This window comes from Aquarana catesbeiana, linkage group LG01 (assembly GCF_042186555.1).
Source record: "Aquarana catesbeiana isolate 2022-GZ linkage group LG01, ASM4218655v1, whole genome shotgun sequence".
In the NCBI taxonomy this organism is placed as follows: domain Eukaryota; kingdom Metazoa; phylum Chordata; class Amphibia; order Anura; family Ranidae; genus Aquarana; species Aquarana catesbeiana.
In genome coordinates, this window is record NC_133324.1 from 73,934,854 (window position 1) to 73,957,508 (window position 22,655).

General features: G+C 44.3%; 1 protein-coding gene across 3 annotated transcripts in view; it reads left to right on the forward strand.

Annotated features, from left to right (window-relative positions):
- NEDD4L (NEDD4 like E3 ubiquitin protein ligase) overlaps window positions 1-22,655 on the forward strand; it is a 578,915-nt gene that overhangs the window by 206,782 nt on the left and 349,478 nt on the right. For all 3 annotated transcript variants that reach the window (XM_073620478.1, XM_073620530.1, XM_073620504.1), the window contains exon 2: window positions 1,761-1,834. In XM_073620478.1, the coding sequence (XP_073476579.1) occupies window positions 1,761-1,834 (74 nt within the window). The remainder of the gene's footprint in view (window positions 1-1,760; window positions 1,835-22,655) is intronic.

Consider the following 22,655-nt stretch of genomic DNA (forward strand, 5'->3'; position numbering starts at 1 on the left):
TGTCCGGGTTTCAGGCAGACTGAAGCCTGGACACATAATTCCAACCCGGACTGTCCTGGTGAATATTTTTTTTTTTTTCTGTGTTAAGCGCGAGTCAACTTTTTTTTCTCATTTGATTTTTGTGTGTTTGTGTCATACATAGGACTCTGCAGCTTAGATGGTTAATATTTCTTTTTGTTGCGCAGTTTATTCAACATTTTTCTTGGACAGGTGGCTACCCTACTCTGATTCCAAAAAAAAATAACAAAAAAAAAAATGAAAAAAACAGGGTGAATTGTTCTCTGGTTCTTGCCCTGCCTTCTGTCTGAACCAGCCTAGGCCACTCATATGTAGAAACCCTGTAGGAACTCTATTAGATCGAACAGCATTGGGTTTTATAATACTGACAAAAATGGTAATAGGGGTTCCTTGCCCAAAATTGCTAAACCAGAAGGTCCATTCACTAGACATGTGCGCCGTCAATAAATTTGTTTTATTTCCTTCCGTTTCGTATTAGAATTAATTTGTATTTCGTAATTCGTGTCCGAAATTCAATTTAAATATGTACGAAATATGAATTTTCGTTAGGTGCGTTAACTTTTCGTAACAATTACGAATGTTCGTTATGAATTTGGATCCGAAATTTGTAAACGAAATTTCGTACAAAATTTGGAAGCATAACAATTCGTATTTCGGATGCTCCCGAATGTACGAATTTACGGAAATTCTACGTAATGTCTACCGTTCACACTGTTGCATTGGTGTGTTATGAGGCTGTTCACTTTGAATGACATCCCAGCACACTAAAGTGCTTTAAAGGAGCTTTCCATCATAGAGTGCCATTACATTTCTGTTTTTTGTGCCTGGCTCCTCCCATTTTAGGATGTGTCGCCTTCTTGCCCCTGGGATCCCTTATTATTTGCTATAACGGGGAATCCACTGCAGAGTTTGAAGACTGTTCGCTTTTGCATTCAGATTGAATTCTACTTCTGGTATTTTGTAACAGAAGCTCCAGAGAGATAACAAATCCAGAATAGGATTCATCTTGCACCAACCACGTGAAATATCAGTTTTGGGGGAGGTGACCTTTTAAAGTGGTTGTAAACCTCTGAAATAAAAAAATGAGCAAAGCATATCCTTCTATAGTGTGTACTTGCCACAATCCAAAGCACTTAGAGTAATTTCTTATATTCCTATGCTATCTGCATGAGTTACCTCTGACAGTCTATGCCGACACCAGACAATCGGGACAGATGCACCCCCTTCCCTCCCCAGCACACGTTACAGCCTCAGCTGTGCATGTTTCCCTTTGTGACTGTGTAGAAGGGGGTGTGTCCATGCCCTACACTCAGGTCTCAGATTACACTCAGCTCTCTGCTCTATGCTGTGCAGTGTGTGACAAATGATCACTGCTTCCTGCCTTCTGAAGTTCAGAAATGCTGTTCAATTTTTGGACGGATGTAGAGGAGAGAGCGCTGCAGATAAACGGCTACAACTTACGTAAGAGGATTTGTTCCCTCCCTGTGTATTATCTGAGACCAGTCACTTCACTGGCCAGATGTAAGGGTTTACAACAACTTTAAAGGTTAACAGAGTGAACTTGCTAACTTTAGCACAACTGTAGGAATTCCTGGTTGACCTCACCAGTTCACCGATTGATTTTACTTGTTGCCTGGAGCTGAGCTTTAATTTATCTGGCTGATGGATTATTTGCTATAAGACGTGTTACCTTCCAATCTCTAATGTCACATTGTTCTTTTTTTTTTTTTTTCCCCTTGTAGGTGGAATCTCGCATCCTTCGAGTTAAGATTGTGTCTGGTATTGATCTGGCAAAGAAAGATATCTTCGGAGCGAGGTAATTATCAGAATTATTTATACTCTTTATATCATGTTTTATGTCTATCTAATTATGTCTGACATTCCGTCTTATTGAAGCAGCGGATTCTGCAAAATGTAATTCCACTTGCAGAGTTCCCGCTGTGCACTGGAATTTGTGGCACCCACACAGCGGCAGGTTTAAAGTCTGCCCGTTCCTTGGTTTATGATTCTGCAGACAAATGATGGTAAGTGGTTGTTTGCAGGCAGCTAAGTTAGAAGTTGCTTGCCCGGAACGATGGTGGAACCCTACGGTTGCTTAGCCTGTTACTCTGCAGTGTACAAAGGCTAATTGGAAGTTGGAAGGGCAGTTCCTGCCAGCTTGTGTTTGGAGTTGACCTCCAGAACTCTCTGTTCAGACTCAGGGCCTATCTTGAGGGCTTGTACTGTGTTTCCCCGAAAATAAGCCCTACCCCGAAAATAAGACCTAGCGTTATTTTCCTGGAGGGCTGCAATATAAGCCCTACCCTGAAAATAAGACATAGCGTTATTTTCCAGGAGGGCTGCAATATAAGCCTTACCCCGAAAATAAGACCTAGCATTATTTTCCAGGAGGGCTGCAATATAAGCCCTACCCTGTAAATTAAACCTAGCATTATTTTCCAGGAGGGCTGCAATATAAGCCCTACCCCGAAAATAAGACCTAGCGTTATTTACCAGGAGGGCTGCAATATAAGCCCTACCCTAAAAATAAAACCTAGCATTAATTTCCAGGAGGGCTGCAATATAAGCCCTACCCCGAAAATAAGACCTAGCGTTATTTTCCAGGAGGGCTGCAATATAAGCCCTACCCTATAAATTAAACCTAGCATTATTTTTCAGGAGGGCTGCAATACAAGCCTTACCCCGAAAATAAGACCTAGCATTATTTTCCAGGAGGGCTGCAATATAAGCCCTACCCTATAAATTAAACCTAGCATTATTTTTCAGGAGGGCTGCAATATAAGCCCTACCCCGAAAATAAGACCTAGCGTTATTTACCAGGAGGGCTGCAATATAAGCCCTACCCTAAAAATAAAACCTAGCATTAATTTCCAGGAGGGCTGCAATATAAGCCCTACCCCGAAAATAAGCCCTAGTTTAAAATGCTTGTAAAATCCTATGATGCACTCTATTACAGTAGTATATATAATGTACAATGTGTGTGTTTCTGTAAAATAATTTCGGGGAAAAGAGCTCCAGCGGGGCACAGAAGCGCAGAGCGGCGCTATAACAAAGGTATTTGGCTCAATTGTATTACAGAAACACACGAATTGTACATTATATACTACTGTAATAGAGTGGATTATAGGATTTTACAAGCATTTTAACTCGGTTCACACTGGGGATTCCTGTCAGGCAGGGAGAGAGAGGGGGAGAGAAGACATCACATTACATGGTAAGTCCTACCCCAAAAATAAGCCCCTACTGTGTCTTTTGTTGCCAAAATGAATATAAGACCCGGGCTTATTTTTGGGAAGAGAAAGGGATATCACCGCTCCAGTTAGGTCAAACGAAGGTAAAAACCTCTCCTCCAGCTTAGAAGCCCAGGTGCTGGCAATGCATATAGCAATCAACGTGGAAAGAAGTTCTGGACAGCTGCACTCCGAAAAAGTTTTTGCCTTTTATTCAAAAAAATCATCAAATATGTGCCACAGCAGAATGGATAAAAGAGATTACGCGTTTCACACTACAAACAGTGCTTAATCATAGCATTGTAGTGTGAAACGCGTAAGCTCTTTTATCACAAGTTTTTACTTGGTCCATTACTATATGGACCAAGGTGATCAACTCCCCCCTTTGTCACCTACTATGATGCTGTAACTTTTAATCTGCTTACACTATATGTGAACCCTCACCTTGTAAAACAACCCATTTAATTTCAAATAGAAATGAAAGGTAAAACATTTGTGTAAACATATTAAAAAAATTATATAAATACCTTGATTTAGTGATCAAATAATCCCTGTTCTCAGCTGCATCAGATGCTTAGAGAGCAGGGGGTGGAGAAACAGCCGCACACTGATCTTCCCAGTGATTGGGTATGGCGGTAGGGGGGGGTGTAGGTGTCATCACATATATTTGCCATTGACCATGCTGGGATGGATGTGTTCCCATGCCTAGCTTGGTCAGTTTGAAATCGGAAAACAAAGGGACTGGCGGGATCACCAGGCTTTTCACACAAAGGAAGCAATTCAAAGAGAACAGGATACTTTTTAGGTTTTGGCTGTTCCTGCTTTGTACCCTGTTTGTTGTGCTGCCCGACTGCGTGAAAAAAAGCCGCCAATCACAAGCCCTTAAGAAACATAGAAGTACGTACGGACTCCATAGACGGTGAGAGGGAGAGATTTGCACCATCCAGTCTGCTGGAACCGGTTTTGATTGACGTCTGCAAGCTAAAGGCCGTGGCTGGGTTATAGCTATCTGCCCTTTATGCTTGCCATCTGGTAAGCAGGTCTTTGTTATGGTGGCTGGGCACTCTCCTGTTTGTGTATAATCACTGTGGTGCCATTAAGAAGAAATAGTGATTTATTATGGACTCTATATGCCTTGACTTGATTGATTGAGACTCTCTAGCGCAGCTTCTCTCTTTTTAATGTTACTTTTTAGCATAAGTACATGGTACATCTGACACATACAGTTGTGCTCATAAGTTTACATACCCTGGCAGAATTTATGATTTCTTGGCCATTTTTCAGGGAATTTGAATGAAAACACAAAAAATTTTCTTTCACTCATGGTCAGTGTTTGGTTGAAGCCATTTATTATCCAGCAACTGTGTTTACTCTTTTTAAATCATAATGGCAACAGAAACTACCCAAATGACCCTGATCAAAAGTTTACATACCCCAGTTCTTGATGCCATGTATTGCCCCCTTTAACATCAATGACAGCTTGAAGTCTTTTGTGGTATTTGTGGATGAGGCTCTTTATCTTCTCAGATGGTAAAGCTGCCCATTCCTCTTGGAAAAAGGCTTCCAGTTCCTGTAAATTCTTGGGCTGTCTTGCATGAACTGCATGTTTGGCATCTCTCCAGAGTGGCTCCAATGATATTGAGATCAGAAGACTGAGATGGCCACTCCAGAAGGTCGACTTGGCCTTGTGTTTTGGATCCTTGTCATGTTGGAATGTCCAAGTACATCCCATGCGCAACTTCCTGGCTGATGAATGCAAATGTTCCTCAAGGCTTTTTTAATAACATTCTGCATTCATCTTGCCATCTATTTTGACCAAATTTCCTGTGGCTTTGTAGCTCACACCATCCCCAAAACATCAGCGATCTTTCATCATAGGCCTTGTTGACTCCCCTCCAAATGAAGCATTAATGGTTGTGACCAAAAAGCTCAATTTTAGTCTCATCAGTTCAAATGACTTTGTGCCAGAAGGTTTGAGGCTTGTCTCTGTGCTGTTTGGCGTATTATAAGCGGGATAGTTTGTGGCATTTGCGTGGTAATGGCTTTCTTCTGGCGACTCGACCATGCAGCCCATCTTTCTTCAAGTGCCTCCTTATTGTGCATCTTGAAACAGCCACACCACGTGTTTTCAGAGAGTCCTGTATTTCACCTGAAGTTATTTGTGGGTTTTTCTTTGCATCCCGAACAATTTTCCTGGCAGGTATGGCTGAAATTTTAGTTGGTCTACCTGACCGTGGTTTGGTTTCAACAGAACGCCTCATTTTCCACTTCTTGATTAGAGTTTGATTACTGCTGATTGGCAGTCTCAATTCCTTGGATATTTTTTTATATCCCTTTCCTGTTTTATACAGTTCAACTACCTTTTCCCGCAGATCCTTTTGACAAATCTTTTGCTTTCCTCATGACTCAAAATCCAGAAACGTCAGTGCAGCACTGGATGGAAGATGCAAGGGTCTGTCAGGAGTCCAGAAACTCACTGACCTTTTATGCACACACACTAATTACAAGCAAACAGATCACAGGTGAGGATGGTTACCTTTAGTAGCCATTCAAACCCCTTTGTGTCAACTTGTGTACATGTTATCAGGCCAATCAGGGTATGTAAACTTTTGATCAGTGTCATTTGGGTAGTTTCTGTTTTCATTATGATTTAAAAAGCGTAAACACAGTTGATTGACAATAAATGGCTTTAACCAAACACTAACCATGGGTGAAAGAAAAGTTATTGTGTTATCATTCATGTTCTCTGAAAAATGACCAAGAAATCATAAATTCTGCCTGGGTATGTAAAATTATGAGCACAACTGTATGAGGAATATGAAATGTTGGGGTAACATATTCTTTAATGACTCCTACAGGCAGGGAAGATAAATTGCTGCACTGGGATTTTTTTGCATGGCATCCAACAGGTCTATGTACTTGCCTAAGAATGTCTATAAGTGACTTTGTCTTTGCAAGTGATGTGGATCACTTGGAATGACTGGGTAAGAATTGGGCAGTGCGGGGCCATATTAAGTGTTTCTGACTTTGGCCAGGCTGATGTTTGGTTCAAGAGCATAGGAGTGCAAAAGAGGACAGGCAATTTTCTTAGTGCTTTCCTCGGATCCCTACTGCAAAGCTTGATGGTAAACTTGGTGGGCTTGCAGTGCGCTAATTATGGACCAAAAGTTGGGTTCATGCTGTTGTTCTGTGTTAACATGCATGTTGTGTGTTGGAGTGCTGTTGTGCCATTCTTTCTTAATGTATGTGTTGTGGTGCACTGTTACAGAAAAAGTGCATGCCCATTTTTTCATTGTGTTTTGGTGCGTTTTTTCACGACAAAAAGTACATTTTCAGGGCGCTGCTTAGGCACAAATAACTTAGATTAGCGGTGGAAATACCAGGGTCACAAAGGTCGCACAATGCGGCTCTGGCGTTCCACCACTTGCAGTGCTCTGAGTTGGGCTCTCACACAGCCCAGAGTCAGCATTGACCGTTCCCCTTCCTCCTTCCTCACACAGACCGAAGAGGAGAGAGAGCTTATCTGCTCCTCCTGTAAAGTGTCCCCCTCCCTCTCTTCTCTCTCCTGCCTCTGGGTAAACTATTGGGGTGCTCTGTGGACTTTGTTAAGGGGGGCTTTGGTGAGCAGAGGCCCCCTTACATCAGAGTTTCCCATTATACTAGAGTCCACAGCATTTCCTCTTACATCAGAGCCCCCTTTAAATCCAGGTTCCCAGAGCACCCCTTACATCAGAGTTGCCCTTTACATTTCAGAGTCCACAGAGATCCCCCTTACAGTGTAAGTGGAAATTCTGCGGACTCTGATGAAAGGGAGAACTCTGCAGACTCTGATGTAAGAGGGGCTCAGTCTTCCCCTTAGAGTCTCCAGAGTTCCCACTTACATCAGAGTCTGCAGAATCCGTCCTTACAGTGTAATGGGGCATAAACACGGTCCGACTTTTTGGCTACAAAAGTCCGACAGCCTGTTCGACAGCCTTTCGACAGACTTTTGGCGGACTTTCTAACGACCGGACTTGCCTACACACGATCACACCAAAAGTCCGACGGATTCGTACGTGATGACGTACACCAGACTAAAATAAGGAAGTTGATAGCCAGTAGCCAATAGCTGCCCTATCGTCAGTTTTTGTTCGTCGGACTAGCACACAGACGAGCGGATTTCTGGGTCCGGCGGAGTTACGTTGTAAAGATTTGAAGCATGTTCCAAATCTAAAGTCCGTCGGATTTGCGACTGGAAAAGTCCGCTGAAAGTCTGGGGAAGCCCACACACGACCGGATTGTCCGCCGGATTTGGTCCGTCGGCGTCCGTTGGACTTTTGTAGCCGAAAAGTCCGACCGTGTGTATGCCCCATAAGGGAACTTTGCGGGTTCAGATGTAAAAGTGAACTCTGCGGATTCAGATGTAAAGGAGAATGCTGCTTGTTCAGATGTAAAGGGGGAACTCTGCGGGTTGAGATGTAAAAAGGGGGAACTCTGCGGGTTGAGATGTAAAGGGGAACTCTGCGGGTTGAGATGTAAAGTGGAACTCTGCGGGTTGAGATGTAAAGGGGAACTCTGCGGGTTGAGATGTAAAGGGGAACTCTGCGGGTTGAGATGTAAAGGGGAACTCTGCGGGTTGAGATGTAAAGGGGAACTCTGCGGGTTGAGATGTAAAGGGGAACTCTGCTGGCTCAGATGTAAAGGGGAACTCTGCTGGCTCAGATGTAAAGGGGAACTCTGCTGGCTCAGATGTAAAGGGGAACTCTGCTGGTTCAGTTGTTAAGGGGAACTCTGCTGGTTCAGTTGTTAAGGGGAACTATGCTGGTTCAAATGTTAAGGAGAACTTTGCTGGTTCGGATGTAAAGGGGAACTCTGCTGGCTCAGATGTAAAGGGGAACTCTGCTGGCTCAGATGTAAAGGGGAACTCTGCTGGCTCAGATGTAAAGGGGAACTCTGCTGGCTCAGATGTAAAGGGGAACTCTGCGGGCTCAGATGTAAAGGGGAACTCTGCGGGCTCAGATGTAAAGGGGAACTCTGCGGGCTCAGATGTAAAGGGGAACTCTGCGGGCTCAGATGTAAAGGGGAACTCTGCAGGCTCAGATGTAAAGGGGAACTCTGCAGGCTCAGATGTAAAGGGGAACTCTGCAGGCTCAGATGTAAAGGGGAACTCTGCGGGCTCAGATGTAAAGGGGAACTCTGCGGGCTCAGATGTAAAGGGGAACTCTGCGGGCTCAGATGTAAAGGGGAACTCTGCGGGCTCAGATGTAAAGGGGAACTCTGCGGGCTCAGATGTAAAGGGGAACTCTGCGGGCTCAGATGTAAAGGGCAACTCTGCGGGCTCAGATGTAAAGGGCAACTCTGCGGGCTCAGATGTAAAGGGCAACTCTGCGGGCTCAGATGTAAAGGGGAACTCTGCGGGCTCAGATGTAAAGGGGAACTCTGCGGGCTCAGATGTAAAGGGGAACTCTGCGGGCTCAGATGTAAAGGGGAACTCTGCGGGCTCAGATGTAAAGGGGAACTCTGCGGGCTCAGAAGTAAAGGGGGGAACTCTGTGGACTCTGATATAAGGAGGGACTCCTTATGATTGAATCCATATTATTAGAAATGTTATTTAATCACAAAATATACATATAGTGTATACTACACAATTTTTTATTTTTTTGCTGTATGCCACTAAAGTGTTCAGTTTTGGCTTGAAGAAAAGGTGGCAACCCTACCCAAGATAGCAAGAAGGGCTCCTGCTGCAGGACCGTAATAAAGGGCCCCGCGATGGGAGTATAGGGTCCTGGGCTCGGTGGGTGGGTCGTTCATGGTTTCTTGCATCAGGGCCTGAAGGTTCTAGTCACGCCTCTGATTTAGATGTTCCCTATAACATAGCAAATCTTCAGATTTTTAATTCAGGTTCAATCTTGCATTGCAAGCTATAAAATAGAGTGCACTGATCCGGTATGTTTCTCAGTTTGAAGGATTGCTTCTGGTTACTATGGTGTCTTTCTAGGTTGCTTGAAGCTCTTCTAAAAAGCCTGAGCCTTGAAGGGACCTTGTTCTTTATGATTTGGCCTTTTCACCTTGGCCATCATCTTGTAGATCGGATCCCTGCGAGTACAGAGGGTGTAATTACATGCCGGCGCTCTAACAACCTTGCTGGCGATTTCTGTAGATTTACAGTCAGTGTTTCTACTCCATCACCTCTTATTATAGTCAGAATTGTCATGTGCCGTCACAATCAATGCCTCCCTAGAGAACCGGCCATTGCACATCTCCGCATTCTCTGTCCTTCCCATTGGCGGCACACATACTGATCACAGTCTTCCCTTTATCTGTTATTTCTGTTTCTTGAGGAAACTGTGCTAATATAATATTGCTGCAGATAAAAACTGGTAATATCTCTTCTTCGCTAATGACTAGATAATGGCCGCAGAATTAGATTTAGCTGGAAAACAGAGCTTTGTGTTTGAAGATGTGGTTAGACTTTATTTACTTCTAATGTGCAGCAAAATAATCTGCATGAATTGTTAATAACTGTCCTTATAATGGGCATTTTCGGTGTTAGCCGGGATCTCGTTTTGTAATGCTTATAAAGTGCTGTGAAAAAGTATTTGCCCCAGTCCTGATTTTTTTTTTTTTTTTGGCACATTTGTCACACTTAAATGATTCCAATCATCAAACTAATTTTAATATTTCACAAAAATAACCCAAATAAATACAAAATGCAGTTTTTAAATGATGATTTCATCTATTATTTTTTTTTTTAATCAAATCTTTTTTATTATTTTATATGAAAACAACATTAACCCAATACAAACAAAACCACAAAAATAGCAATCACAGAAAACCAAACCCCCCCAAAAAAAGAAAACCCCTCATCTTTTAAAGCGGCGTTCCAGCCTTATTTTTTTTTTTTAATTATTATTTTTTTTTATTCTATTTTTTTTTTTTTTTAAAGACTCCCGTGATGTTCTTGCTAATATCTATCTTACAAGGTTATTATATGCAATGCCGCTGTTGTATTTTTTTTGAGTGGTAAACTAACCTTTATCTTCGTTTGCCAGCTTGCTCCCATCTTATTTATGGGCATGTGAAGCCCACTAGTATATTCTTCCAGGATTAGGTGCTGCTGGCTACCCAGCATGCACCTCCCGATCTTGCGCATAAAGCCACGTATTGTTTCTCGAGTATGACTAAGCACTCCTTGTGGTGCAAAATGCGTAAACTTTGTTCCAATTTGCTGTGACCTGTATTTTGGATGACACTTTATTGAATAAAGGCAAATATTTTTGGAGTGCGGCTGTCCAGAATTTCTTTGATGTCTAACTGCCATAGCATTGCCAGCACCTGGACTTGTAGACTGAAGGAGATGCCTTTTACCTTGATCTGACCCACCTGGAGCGGTGATACTCTCTGTCTACTTGTTTTCTCGTGTTGCCATAACAATGGCGGCATCGGAAGGAAGTTCCCGCCCCGTTGTTATGGCAACCTATCATATCAATCAAGACTAATCTAAAAAATGACGCTTATCACCGCCTTGCATTGCGTCATTTCCTGTTTGAAAATAACGCAGTGCTAACGGGCAGCGATGCCCACTGACTCCTGGGAATGATGACACATATCTCCCAGGAGCCAGTGCGCCGCCAGGAAATTACGTACCTCGCCGCAGCGAGACAGACAGGAAGAAAAATGGTTAGCCCATGAAAACAAGGTAACTCGAGCCAAAAAAAAAAACAAAAAAAAAAAAGCAAAACTGCCAATGATGTTCTAAAATTGCCGCTATGAAGTGTATGGTGCAAAGAAGAAAATGTGGGTGGAACTCTGCTTTAAGGTAAAAAAAGCTGTGCAAACCGCCTGGCCCTATGTGAAAAAGTAATTGTGCCTCCCCCCCCTGCTAAATCATGAATGAATTGAGTAACCACATTTTTTGGAAAGCTGGATTAAATTTCGCTTGCCACACCCAAGCCTGATTACTGCCAGACCTGTTGAGTCAAGAAATCACTAAGTGCCCTTTCACACTGCCAGCGTGGGGGCGTCATTTTAGAGGCACTTTTTGGCCACTGGCCAGGCACTTTTAGCCCCCCCGCTAGCGCCCGAATAAAGGGTTAAAAACGCCCGCAGAAGCGCTGCTGCCCATTGATTTCAATGGGTAGGGGCGCTTTAGGAACTGCAGATGAGGAATTGCAGATGAGGAATTTTTCAGGCGCTTTACAGATGGTATTTTTAGCGCTAAAGCACCTGAAAAACGCCTCCATTGTGAAAGGTGTCTTAAATAGAAGATGTCTGACAAAGTGGAGCACTCTAAAAGATTTCAAAAAAGCAAAACATCATGCTGCAATCCAAAGAAGTTCAAGAACAGATAAGAAGCAAAGTAAATGGCATGTATCTGTCTGGAAAGGGTTGCAAAGCCATTTCTAAGGCTTTGGGACTCCAGCGAACCACGATGAGAGCCATTATCCACAAAGGGAGAAAACATGGAACAGTGGTGAACCTTCCCAGGAGTGGCCAGCCTACAGAAATTACTCCAAGAGCATGACGGCGACTCATCCAGGAGGTCGTAAAAACCCACAACACAAAAATTATTTTTTTACAATCCAAAGTTAAAACAACAAGGGCAGAAGATTCAATAGATGGAAAGATGAAAAAATGACTGAAGGTCCGCTTTAAACAGACTATTCATGCTGGAAAACCCTCCAGCGTGGCTGAAATAAAACAATTCTGCAAAGAAGAATAGGCTATATTTCCTCCACAGCGATGTGCCAGTTATCACAAAGGCTTGATTGCAGTTGTTGCCGTCAAGGGTGGCACAACCAGTTATTAGGTTTTGGTGGCAATGACTTGCCAGGCAGGCTTGGACAGCTTTTTTCCCTTTTAATAAATGAAATCATCATTTAACCACTTGCCGCCCTACATATAGCAGAATGACGGCGGCAAAGTGGTTTCAATACCCTGACTGGGCGTCATATGACGTCCTCAGGATATTGAGCTGCTGTGCGCCCCCAGGGGCGCGCATCACGGTGATAGTTGTTGCGGGGTGTCAGTCTGACACCCCGCAACACCGATCTAGGTAAAGAGTCTCTGACGGAGACTCTTTACCACGTGATCAGTGTCCAATCACGGCTAATCACGATGTAAATAGGAAGAGCCGATGATCGGCTTTTCCTCACTCGCGTCTGACAGACGCGAGTAGAGGGAGCCGGTCGGCTGCTCTCCTGACAGGGGGGGTCTGTGCTGATTGTTTATCAGCACAGCCCCCCCTCAGATCCTACCCAGGACCACCAGGGAATCCGCCCAGGACCACCAGGGAATCCGCCCAGGACCACCAGGGAAACCAGCCACACTGGACCACCAGGTATGCCCCCTAGACCCCCAGGAAAAAACTAATCAGTGCAAAGGCAGCTGCCAATCAATGCCCAGGCAGCTGCCAATAATTGCCCACTGCAATGCCTACCACTGCCAGTGCCACCAGGGATGCCTATCAGTGCCGTGTATCAGTGCCACGTAATAGTGCCCATCAGTGCCACGTATCAGTGCCGCCTATCAGTGCTCAGCAGTGCCACCTATCAGTGCCCATCAGTGCCACCCATAAGAACCCATCTTTGCAGCCTATCAGTGCCCATCAGTGTCACCCAGTGCCACCCATGAGTGCCCATCAGTGCCGCCTATCAATGCCCATCACTGCTGCATATCAGTGCCAATCAGTGCCGCATATCAGTGCCCATCGTCAGTGCCCGCTCATTGGTGCCATCTCGTCGCTGCCGCCTTATCAGTGCCTGTCAGTGCCGCCTTATCAGTGCCCATCAGTGAAAGAGAAAACTTACTTAATTACAAAATTTTTAAACAAAAGCAAAACTTTTATTTTTTTTCAAAATTTTCGGTCTTTTTTTATTTGTTTCGCAAAAAATAAAAACCACAGAGGTGATCAAATACCACCATAAGAAAGCTCTATTTGTGGGAACAAAATGATAAAAATTTAGTTTGGGTACAGTGTAGCATGACCGCGCAATTGTCATTCAAACTGCGACAGCGCTGAAAGCTGAAAATTGGTCTGGGCAGGAAGGTGTCTAAGTGCCCTGTATTGAAGTGGTTAAAAACTGCATTTTATATTTACTTAGGGTATCTTTGTGTAATATTAAAATTTGTTTGATGAACTGAATCATGTAAGTGTGACAAATGTGCCAAAAAAATCAGGAAGGGGTGTAAAGGAAATTTGTAAGTTCTCTATATTATTCTATTTTGTATGTACTGCACTCACTGTTCACACGGCACTAATGATGTTACATGTTTGCATTCTTTCAAGTCCTGATTAGAATTAGCCTTCCTATGTTACGCCCCTTGTTACCATAAAAGTACAATTGTGATATTAATGTGATACCTACGTAATCATGTGTATAAAAACAGTTATTTGGAAAAATGCAGAGTGTATCTTTTGTGTCTGTTCCCTACTGCAGTAGTTATTATTATTTTGGAACCACTAATCAGTATGAGGATAGGGGTTGCCTATCTATAAAATATCCATGACAGGGAGCAAATACTTTTTCACAGCACGGTATAGGCCTCTCACACAAACCGGGTGTCAAAAATGCCATTTTTAGGGACTCGTTTTTTTGGGTGTTTTTTTGCCGCCACACGTCCCTCCATGTTAGCCTAAGTGTCCATGCAGGTGCTTAGAGGCAGAAAAAAAAATCACTTGCGCATTCAGGAGAAGAGGCAGAAAAAAAACATCTGACGCACCTAAACGCGTGTAAACACACTTAAATGCCAGAGCTTGAGCGTTGATTTCAATGGCTAGTGGAATGAATGAATGCCAAAATACTTGATATATCAATCCATCTATGGCCACTCCTGCTCGACAGAAGTCGATCTAACGATCGACCTTTGTCATATGGGATGTTGGAAAATTTGAATCCGGTCAACAGCTGCAGCGTTAATTCTTATATTCTGACAGCGGAGTTCCCGCTGTCACAATACAATAACACAGTGGGGAGGATTCCTCTAATCGCCTTGTGTTGATGGAGGAATCCATTCAGTTTTTTTAATCAACCTGCAGGCTGATCGATATAAAAAAAAGATCCATCTATGACCAGCCTAACTTACATATTACACTTCCCCAGATGCAGGGGGAGAAGTGGCCACACACTAGAGCTAGAATGCAGTTCTCTGTTGGTTGCACAGCCATGGGCAGTAAGATTTTACTTTTGTCTCTATTTTTCTACTTGAATATTTCCTTCTTAATGATATCCTGGTTTATGACATAATTGAGGAAAACATTTAAAATAAAATTAAGTTTGACTGCAGATGACCTCCTGACTAAATGATTGTCCTTTCCCGGGAAGGCCTGTTATCGGCCCAATCGCTCTCTGCGTACAGCTTATCGCAGAGAGGTCGGTGGACACAGTCATTTGCATTAACCAGAATAACCTGTATGCTGTTCTCACTTAGTCATTTATTAATTCAATATTAAAAAAATAAAAAAGTCCTAAATCTGAACTCTGGGCACAAAAACTTTTTATTAAAATATATTCCTCTACTGTCGCAAAGGACATAAATCCATCAGCACCAGACGTCTTTACAAACCCAGATTGTATTGTGTAAAAAGTAGCAGTGACATCATCACAGTGCTGTCCATAGCCTGTGCAGAGAGCTGTGGGAGGGACCCAGCAGACCCCACCCACTACAGGCTGCCTGCAGAAAATGACAGGAGGGGGCGGAGACAAGACCAGTCACTCTGCACAAGAAGAGAGAGCAGCAGTGAGCGGTCTTTATTACAGGAAGTTCCTACACAGAGAAAATCTCACACTGGATTACTGCGCAGATCTGGAAGAAATACACAAAGCTCATCAAGATTCCAGCAAGCATACGCATAATGAATTGAATTGAATTATGTTCTTATCCTGGAAGTCATCTTCAAAGGATTTGTTCCCTTTCATAATCTGGTAATTAAGACCCAAAACCCTTTCCCTAGGGCTACCTTTAAACATGCACCTCTGAAATGTGTTCTGCGTTCTTGATTTTCACAAATGCGCATCCCCATTCACGTGAATGGGATAAGTTCCATGGAAGTGCTGCCTACCTAGCGCAACATGGGGATCATTTTTGCCTTAAGTATGAGGCAAAGCATTGTGACCGCAACATTTCGACACCCCTTGTCCACTGCATTAGCAACTTAAGTGTGTGTGTTGGGGGGGGGGGGATTTAGGGGGCTTTAAAAGAACAACTAAACCACCATGGGGTTTTTTTTTTTTTTTGGTTTTTTTTTTTTACACCCCTCAAACCTTAATGTCTAAATAAGCCCTTAAACATATGGAAACTCAGAAACAAAAATTCAATATATTGCTGATGATGTGGTGATTCAGTTTCTTTTTTTAAAACTGCAATAATTTTCTGCAAACATGGAAAAATAACTGTTTATCTTTGTAGAATAGTGCCTTATCATTGCTGTCAGTGGGAGGTGTAGTGCCCCATCATTGGTATCAGTGGAATAGTGCCCCATCATTGGTATCAGTGGGAGGAACAATGCCCCATCATTGGTGTCAGTGGGAGGAATAGTGCCCCATTATTGGTGTAAGTGGGAGGAATAATTCCCCATCATTGGTGTCAGTGGGAGGAATAGTGCCCCATTATTGGTAATCCTGAATAATAATATTAATAATAATAGTGAAATAGTGCTCCATTGTTAGTATTTGTGGGAGGAATAGTACCCCATCATTGATGTCAGTGGGAGGGATAGTGCCCCATCATTGGCCTTAGTGGAAGAATAATGCCCCATCATTGGCGTCAGTGGGAGGAATAGCACCCTATCATTGGTATTAGTTGGAGGGATTGTGCCCCATTATTGGTATTCGTGAGAGGAATAGAACCCTCTCATTAGTATTAGTGGAAGGATAGTACCCCATCATTAGTATTAGTGGAAGGATAATGCCCCACCATCATTGGTTTCAGTCGGGGGAATAGCAACCTATCATTGGTATTAGTTGAAGGGATAGTGCCCCATCATTGGTATTAGTGGGAGGAATAGCGTCCCATTTTTGGTATTGGTGGGAGGAATAGTGCCCTATCATTGGTATTAGTGGGAGGAATAGTGCCCCATCATTGGTATTGGTGGGAGGAATAGTGCCCTATCATTGGTATTAGTGGGAGGAATAGCATCATTGGTATTAGTGGGAGGAATAGCAACTTATCATTGGTGTTAGTAAAAGGAATAGTGCCCCATCATTGGTATTGGTGGGAGGAATGGTACCCCATCATTGGTGTCAGTAGGGGGAATAGTGCCCCATCATTGGTATTAGTGGGAGGAATAGTGCCCCATCATTGGTGTTAGTGGAAGGTATAGTGCCCCATCATTGGTATTGGTGGGAGGAATGGTACCCCATCATTGGTGTCAGTAGGAGGAATAGTGCCCCATCATTGGTGTCAGTAGGAGGAATAGTGCCCCATCATTGGTGTCAGTAGGAGCAATAGTGCCCCATCATTGGTATTGGTGGTAGGAATAGTGCCCCTTCATTGGTATTGGTGGGAGGAATAGTGACCCATCATTGGAGTTAGTGGGGGGAATAGTGCCCCATCATTGGTATTAGTAGGAGGAATAGTGCCCCATTATTGATATTGTTGGAAGGAATAGTAGCCCAATAATTGGTGGCAATGGCAGGAATTATGCCCCACTCTTGGTGTCAGTGATAGAAATAATACCTCATACCAGTATTAGACATAGTGCCCCAAGGGCCAGATAAAGGCTGGTGAAGGGCCGCAGTTTGGAGAGCACAGCGCTATGTGAATAATATTCAGCACACTCCAGACTATAAATAAATGTTAGCATTAATAATATATATTGGGATTTTGGATGACTAGAAGTAGAACTCTTCCTAGGTTACACCCAATGAAAAGCTTTTCAGGCACCTATAGACTAGGTTCCCCTACATTTTACCCCAGGCCTGAGATACTCCATATTTAGTGCTCTAATCCCTAATCCTTTTGTCTGCAGACGATGAAGCCAAGTAGAGCGGAATTCGAGCAATCTTCCACTGCCGTTCATCTGTAAAAAGAAACGTATGGGTAGCTGTGCTTCATTACATCTTGCTGTCCCAGCATTCTGCCACGTGTGCTCGGTAACGCCGAGATTTCATCATTGTAGGGAAGGGAGATCACACTGGTGGGGTTTTATATCGGCGATTAGGTTTTACCTTATTTCACAATTGTCTCCATTCTCCGTCCTGGTAAAAATGCTAAGCAGGCTTCCTATCTAACGTGGTAATAAAAAATAAGTATAATATAACCTATTGTGAAGGAAAAATCATAGTATAGCGTCTCGTTAACTGCCAGGTACATGTGCACAAATGGAAATGTTGGTCCTTGTGTGTAGCCATCCTGGCATGTTTAGCTATATATGTTTTAATCCATAAAAAACGAACAAGATACAATTGGTCCACCTTGTCCACAAGAGTTCTGGTGTCTGTGTGCCAAAATCATCCTACCGGTGGTATTCTTCGAGGGGCCTAGTTACAAATGGTTTGCATCTCTACGTAAACTTGAAAATGCATTTGACCAGAAACACAAACAGATCTTACTAGGACAAGCTGTGTCCAAAGAGATGTGCAGCAAATGCAGTTTTCTAGAGGCCATCAAAATGAAAGTGAATGGCGCCATGGACATGGACACCTGGATCCATATGACATCACTTTCTCCACCCGGGATCCACAGGTGCTGCACACAGCCTCCCCTAGAAATCAATGGTTGTATGCGGATATGCAGTGGTACTTGTGTACAGGCATATGATCCTGGACACAGGCAGTGTACATCTGTATGCAAGTACGTGTTTACCCAAGTACTGCTGTACACCCGAGTACAGCCATTCATTTTTATATGCAGCGACGTGGTATGTAACGCCTGTTGATTCTGGGTGGGAAAAATATGATTACATTTTACATCATGTCTCATCTATTCCCACTGTCTTGGGTCTTGCTTTGAAATCTCACTACTTCAGCGCACTTTCAAAGCAGATCAGTGCGATTTAGACCCCCCGACTTCATTTAACGGAAGTCAATGCAAGTTGCAATGAAATTGCAAAAAAAAGCAGTTAAGGAACCCTTTTCAAAGTCACTGCGACTTGAATCACAACGATCTGAACGGTTCTATTGTCAGCTATGGGGTATGACTTTTCATGCGATTTTTGAACTGTCAAATCGCATCTGTGTGAATCAGGGTTTACTGAGATTTCCGGTAAAAAGTTAGAATTGCCTCTCCCATCCTCTGGAACTCGCTACCTCCACCTATCCGGCTATCCCCTACTCTTGCTACCTTCAGGCGATCCCTGAAAACTCATCTCTTCAGGAAAGCCTATAACGTCTCTAATCTTCTACCACATCAGCTCATACCCCACAGTTACAACCTTTTGTACCACCTGCCCCACCACCCTATTAGATTGTAAGCTCTTCTGAGCGGGGCTCTCTTAATCCTCTTGTATTTTTTTTTTTCCATAAAAGTTTTTTATTTTGTTCCACATGGAAAGGATACAAAATCCTCTTGTATTTTATTGTATTATAACTGTATTGTCTCCCTTTTATATTGTAAAGCGCTGCGTAAACTGTTGGCGCTATATAAATCCTGTATCATAATAATTGTTTTGGAACGTTTTTAGCTTCTGTTCTGTGATTTGATAATGGCATTTTCTAGACCGCCTAGGGCCCAACCTGAAGCCCATGGGCCCTTTGGTATTTGTTGTGTGGCCCGCAAACCCAAACATTCAGGGGGAGTGGGCACATTTGTTCATTAAAGTGTAAGTAACCCCCCCCCCTATCGTTTTCAGCCATCTTTGCCTCTGTTTACTCTCCAACTGCCCTGATGCTGCACATGTGATCAGTTATGACACTAGTCATTGGATGGTTTTATAGTTTGGTTGAGAGCACAACCAATGGGAGTGTTACATTTCTGAATGTACTGGTAGATTTTTAAAATGTAGCTCCAGCCAAAAAATCTATTTTTAAGCTTTTTGGAAAACATAGGGAAGGGTTATCACCCCTGTAACATTTGTTTTGCTGTCTGTGCTCCTCGTCAGAAGATTTCACTTCACTTTCTGTCCCAATGAAAAATTTTTTTTGAAAATTTGGGGTTTTTAGTGAAACAAGGATTGGTGATAAAGCATCAGTGGAAAGGAGACACGTTTTTCCCATATTAACTCTTACAGAAGAGAATTTCCCTTCCTAGGGGTAGATTTCATCTCGCTTCCTGTTGTCTCTTTCCGTTTGCAAGTAGGAGTCGTTTGTAAGGTGGATGTTTGAAAGTAGGGGCCTGCCCTATATACTCTGCAGAAATTGGGGCCTTAGGTGTTGGTGTTGCCACAACACTGTAAGCCCTCACAGTTACTCTTGGTGGGCGCAGGAACGGGCCCTGCTGTGAAATATTAGATCAAGAATTGTAATTACATGCCCCTGTTGAACAGGGTCAGAAAAATTGGGCCTTTGGTGGTGTTGGTGTTGCCACAACACTGTAAGCCCTCGCAGTTACTCTTGGTGGGCACAGGAACGGGCCCTGCTGTGAAATATTAGATCAAGAATTGTAATTACATGTCCCTGTTGAACAGGGGCAGAAAAATTGGGCCTTAGGCACTGGTGCCACAACACTGCAACCCCTCACAGATGCTATAGTTGGAGCGCAGGAATGAGCCCTGCTGCAAAGTATTGCATCAAAAATTGTAATTATATGCCCCTGTTAAACAGGGGCTGAAAAATTGGGCCTTAGCCACTGGTGGCGGTGGCCAGAACCAAAAATGTTCTTACAAGCTATCAGCATGAAAATTGAGGAGGAAGAGGATTGTCACTCAGCATAACAGGATAGTCACTCAGCATCAGCATAGGTAGTCTTGAAGGGATCTCACATTAAAAAAAAAAATTATTCGGTTACATCAGCATCAGGTGCTTGGTAGCTGGTGATCCAAGACTGATTAATTTTTATGAAGGTCAGCCGATCGACCGTTTCGGTGGACAGGCGCACCCTGTGATCAGTTACAAAGCCTCCAGCAGCACTGAATGTGCGTTCCGAAAGAACGCTGGATGCAGGATAGACCAGTAGCTCAATTGCATACTGTGCAAGCTCTGGCCAGTGATCTATCCTCAAGACCCAGTAACCCAGAGGATTTTTGGTGGGAAAGGTGTCCAAGTCTGATCTTGCCCCTAGGTATTCCTGCACCATGTGAATCAGACGCTGGCGATGGTTGCTGATGATTGTCTGAACACATCGGTCAGATGGCCACCTTCTCCACCGCTCCTTCCGTGACTGACCGAAGGCTAAGCAACACGTTGTCCAGGAGGACCAGCAAATTGTAACCTTCCAGGCTCTGGAAACGCGTTGCACAAACCTTTCTGCAAGGCCTCCTGAAGATGTTTCATCCTCTTCTCCCTCTGCGACGGCAAGATAAGGTCCGCAACCTTACCCTTGTAACGTGGATCAAGGAGGGTTGCTAGCCAGTAATGATCCCCCCCTTGATACCATGAATACGAGGATCCTTCTGCAGGCTTTGCAGGATCAGGGAGGCCATGCAGTGTAGGTTTGCTCAGGCATTCGGTGCAGAGTCCTCTGGGTCACTAAGAACGACATGATCTGCAGCCACCTCCTCCCAGCCACGTACAAGTCCATAGATTTCTTCAGACTGTAAATGATCCCTTGAAGACTGCTGCTGAGTGCCAGGCTCCACCTCCATGCTGACACAATCCTCCTCCTCGTCCTCTTCCTGTGTGATCGGCGGGCATGCATAAACACTCTCTGGATAAAGGGGGCCTTGAGAGGTAAGGAAGTCCTCCTCTTCCTCCCTCTGTTCTGCCTCAAGTGCCTTGTCCATTATTCCATGCAGCGTGTGCTCCAACAGGTGGACAAGAGGGACAGTGTCACTGATGCATGTACTGTCACTGCTCACCATCCTCGTGGCCTCCTCAAATGGTGACAGGACAGTGCATGCATCCCTGATCATAGCCCACTGGCTGGAGGAAAAAAAAAACAAGCTCCCCTGACCCTGCCCTGGTGTCATAGTCGCACAGGTACTCATTGATGGTCCTCTGCTGCGTGTGCAGCCGCTGCAGCATGGCCAACGTTGAGTTCCACCTGGTGGGCATGTCACAGATTAGGTGGTTCTTGGGCAGGTTAAATTCCTTTTGGAGGTCAGCCAGCCAAGCACTGGCATTTATATGACCGGCGGAAATGCACACAGACTTTCCTGGCCTGCCTCAGGACATATTGTAAGCCCGGGTACCTGCCCAAGAACCGCTTCACCACCAAGTTAAGGACGTGAGCCAAACAGGGCAGATGGGTCAGTTGTCCCTGTCAGAGGGCGGAGAGGAGGTTGGTGCCATTGTCGCAAACCACCATTCCTGGCTTAAGCTGGCATGGCGTCAACCACCTCTGAGCCTGCCCTTGCAGAGCTGACAGAATCTCTGCCCCAGTGTGGCTCCTGCCCCCCAAGCACACCAGCTCAAGCACCGCATGGCATCTTTTTGCCTGCGTAGCCCCTTGAACGCCTACAGAGCACCGCTGGTTCCGAGGACAAAGCATAAGAAGAGGCCGTAGAGGAAGAAGAAGAGGAGGGGATGGAGGAGAGAGGTGTGTCAGAATCGCCACTAGTAGCATTTTGGAGGCGTGGTGGAACAACCTCCAACACTACTGCACCTTGTCCTGCATCCTTCCCAGCTGCCAGCAGAGTCACCCAATGCTCCGTGAAAGATAGGTAACGTCCTTGTCCATGCCTGCTGGACCATGAGTCAGCGGTAATATGCACCTTACCACTGACCGCCCTGTCCAGTGAGGCCAAGGCATTGCCTTTCACATGCCGGTAGAGAGTCAGAATCGCCTTCCGTGAGAAAAAGTGGCGTTTGGGAACCTGCCATTGAGGAACCTGCACATTCCACAAACTCACGTAAGGGGGCAGAGTCTACCAACTGAAAAGGCAGCAGTTGAAGTGCTAGCAATTTAGCCAAGCTAGCATTCAACCGCTGGGCATGTGGATGGCTGGGAGCGCACTTCTTTCGGCGGTGCAGCAGCTGGGGCAGGGAAATTTCCCTGGTACAATCTGACGTCGGTGTACCGATAGCCCGCAAGTACTTGGCTGTGACACACCTAATTCTACACCTTCATTCCTCTCAGTGCAGGTTTCAGAGAGGACTGAAGGTATAGTGGGGTTGGAGATCCCAGCTGATGAGGAGCAAGGAGAGGTCCACTTTGTTCTTTGGTGTGAGTCTTTTAGGTATGCTTGCCAACGAACTGCATGGCAGGTCGACATATGTCTGGTCAAGCATGTGGTGCCCAAGCGGGTGATGTTTTGGCCATGCGAGGTATGCTTGAGACATATATTGCAAATAGCAGTGGTGCGATCTGATGCACTTGTCTCAAAAAAGGCCCACACCAAAGAACTTTTGGAATAACACACAGAGACAGCAGCGCCCTGCACATGCAGAACTC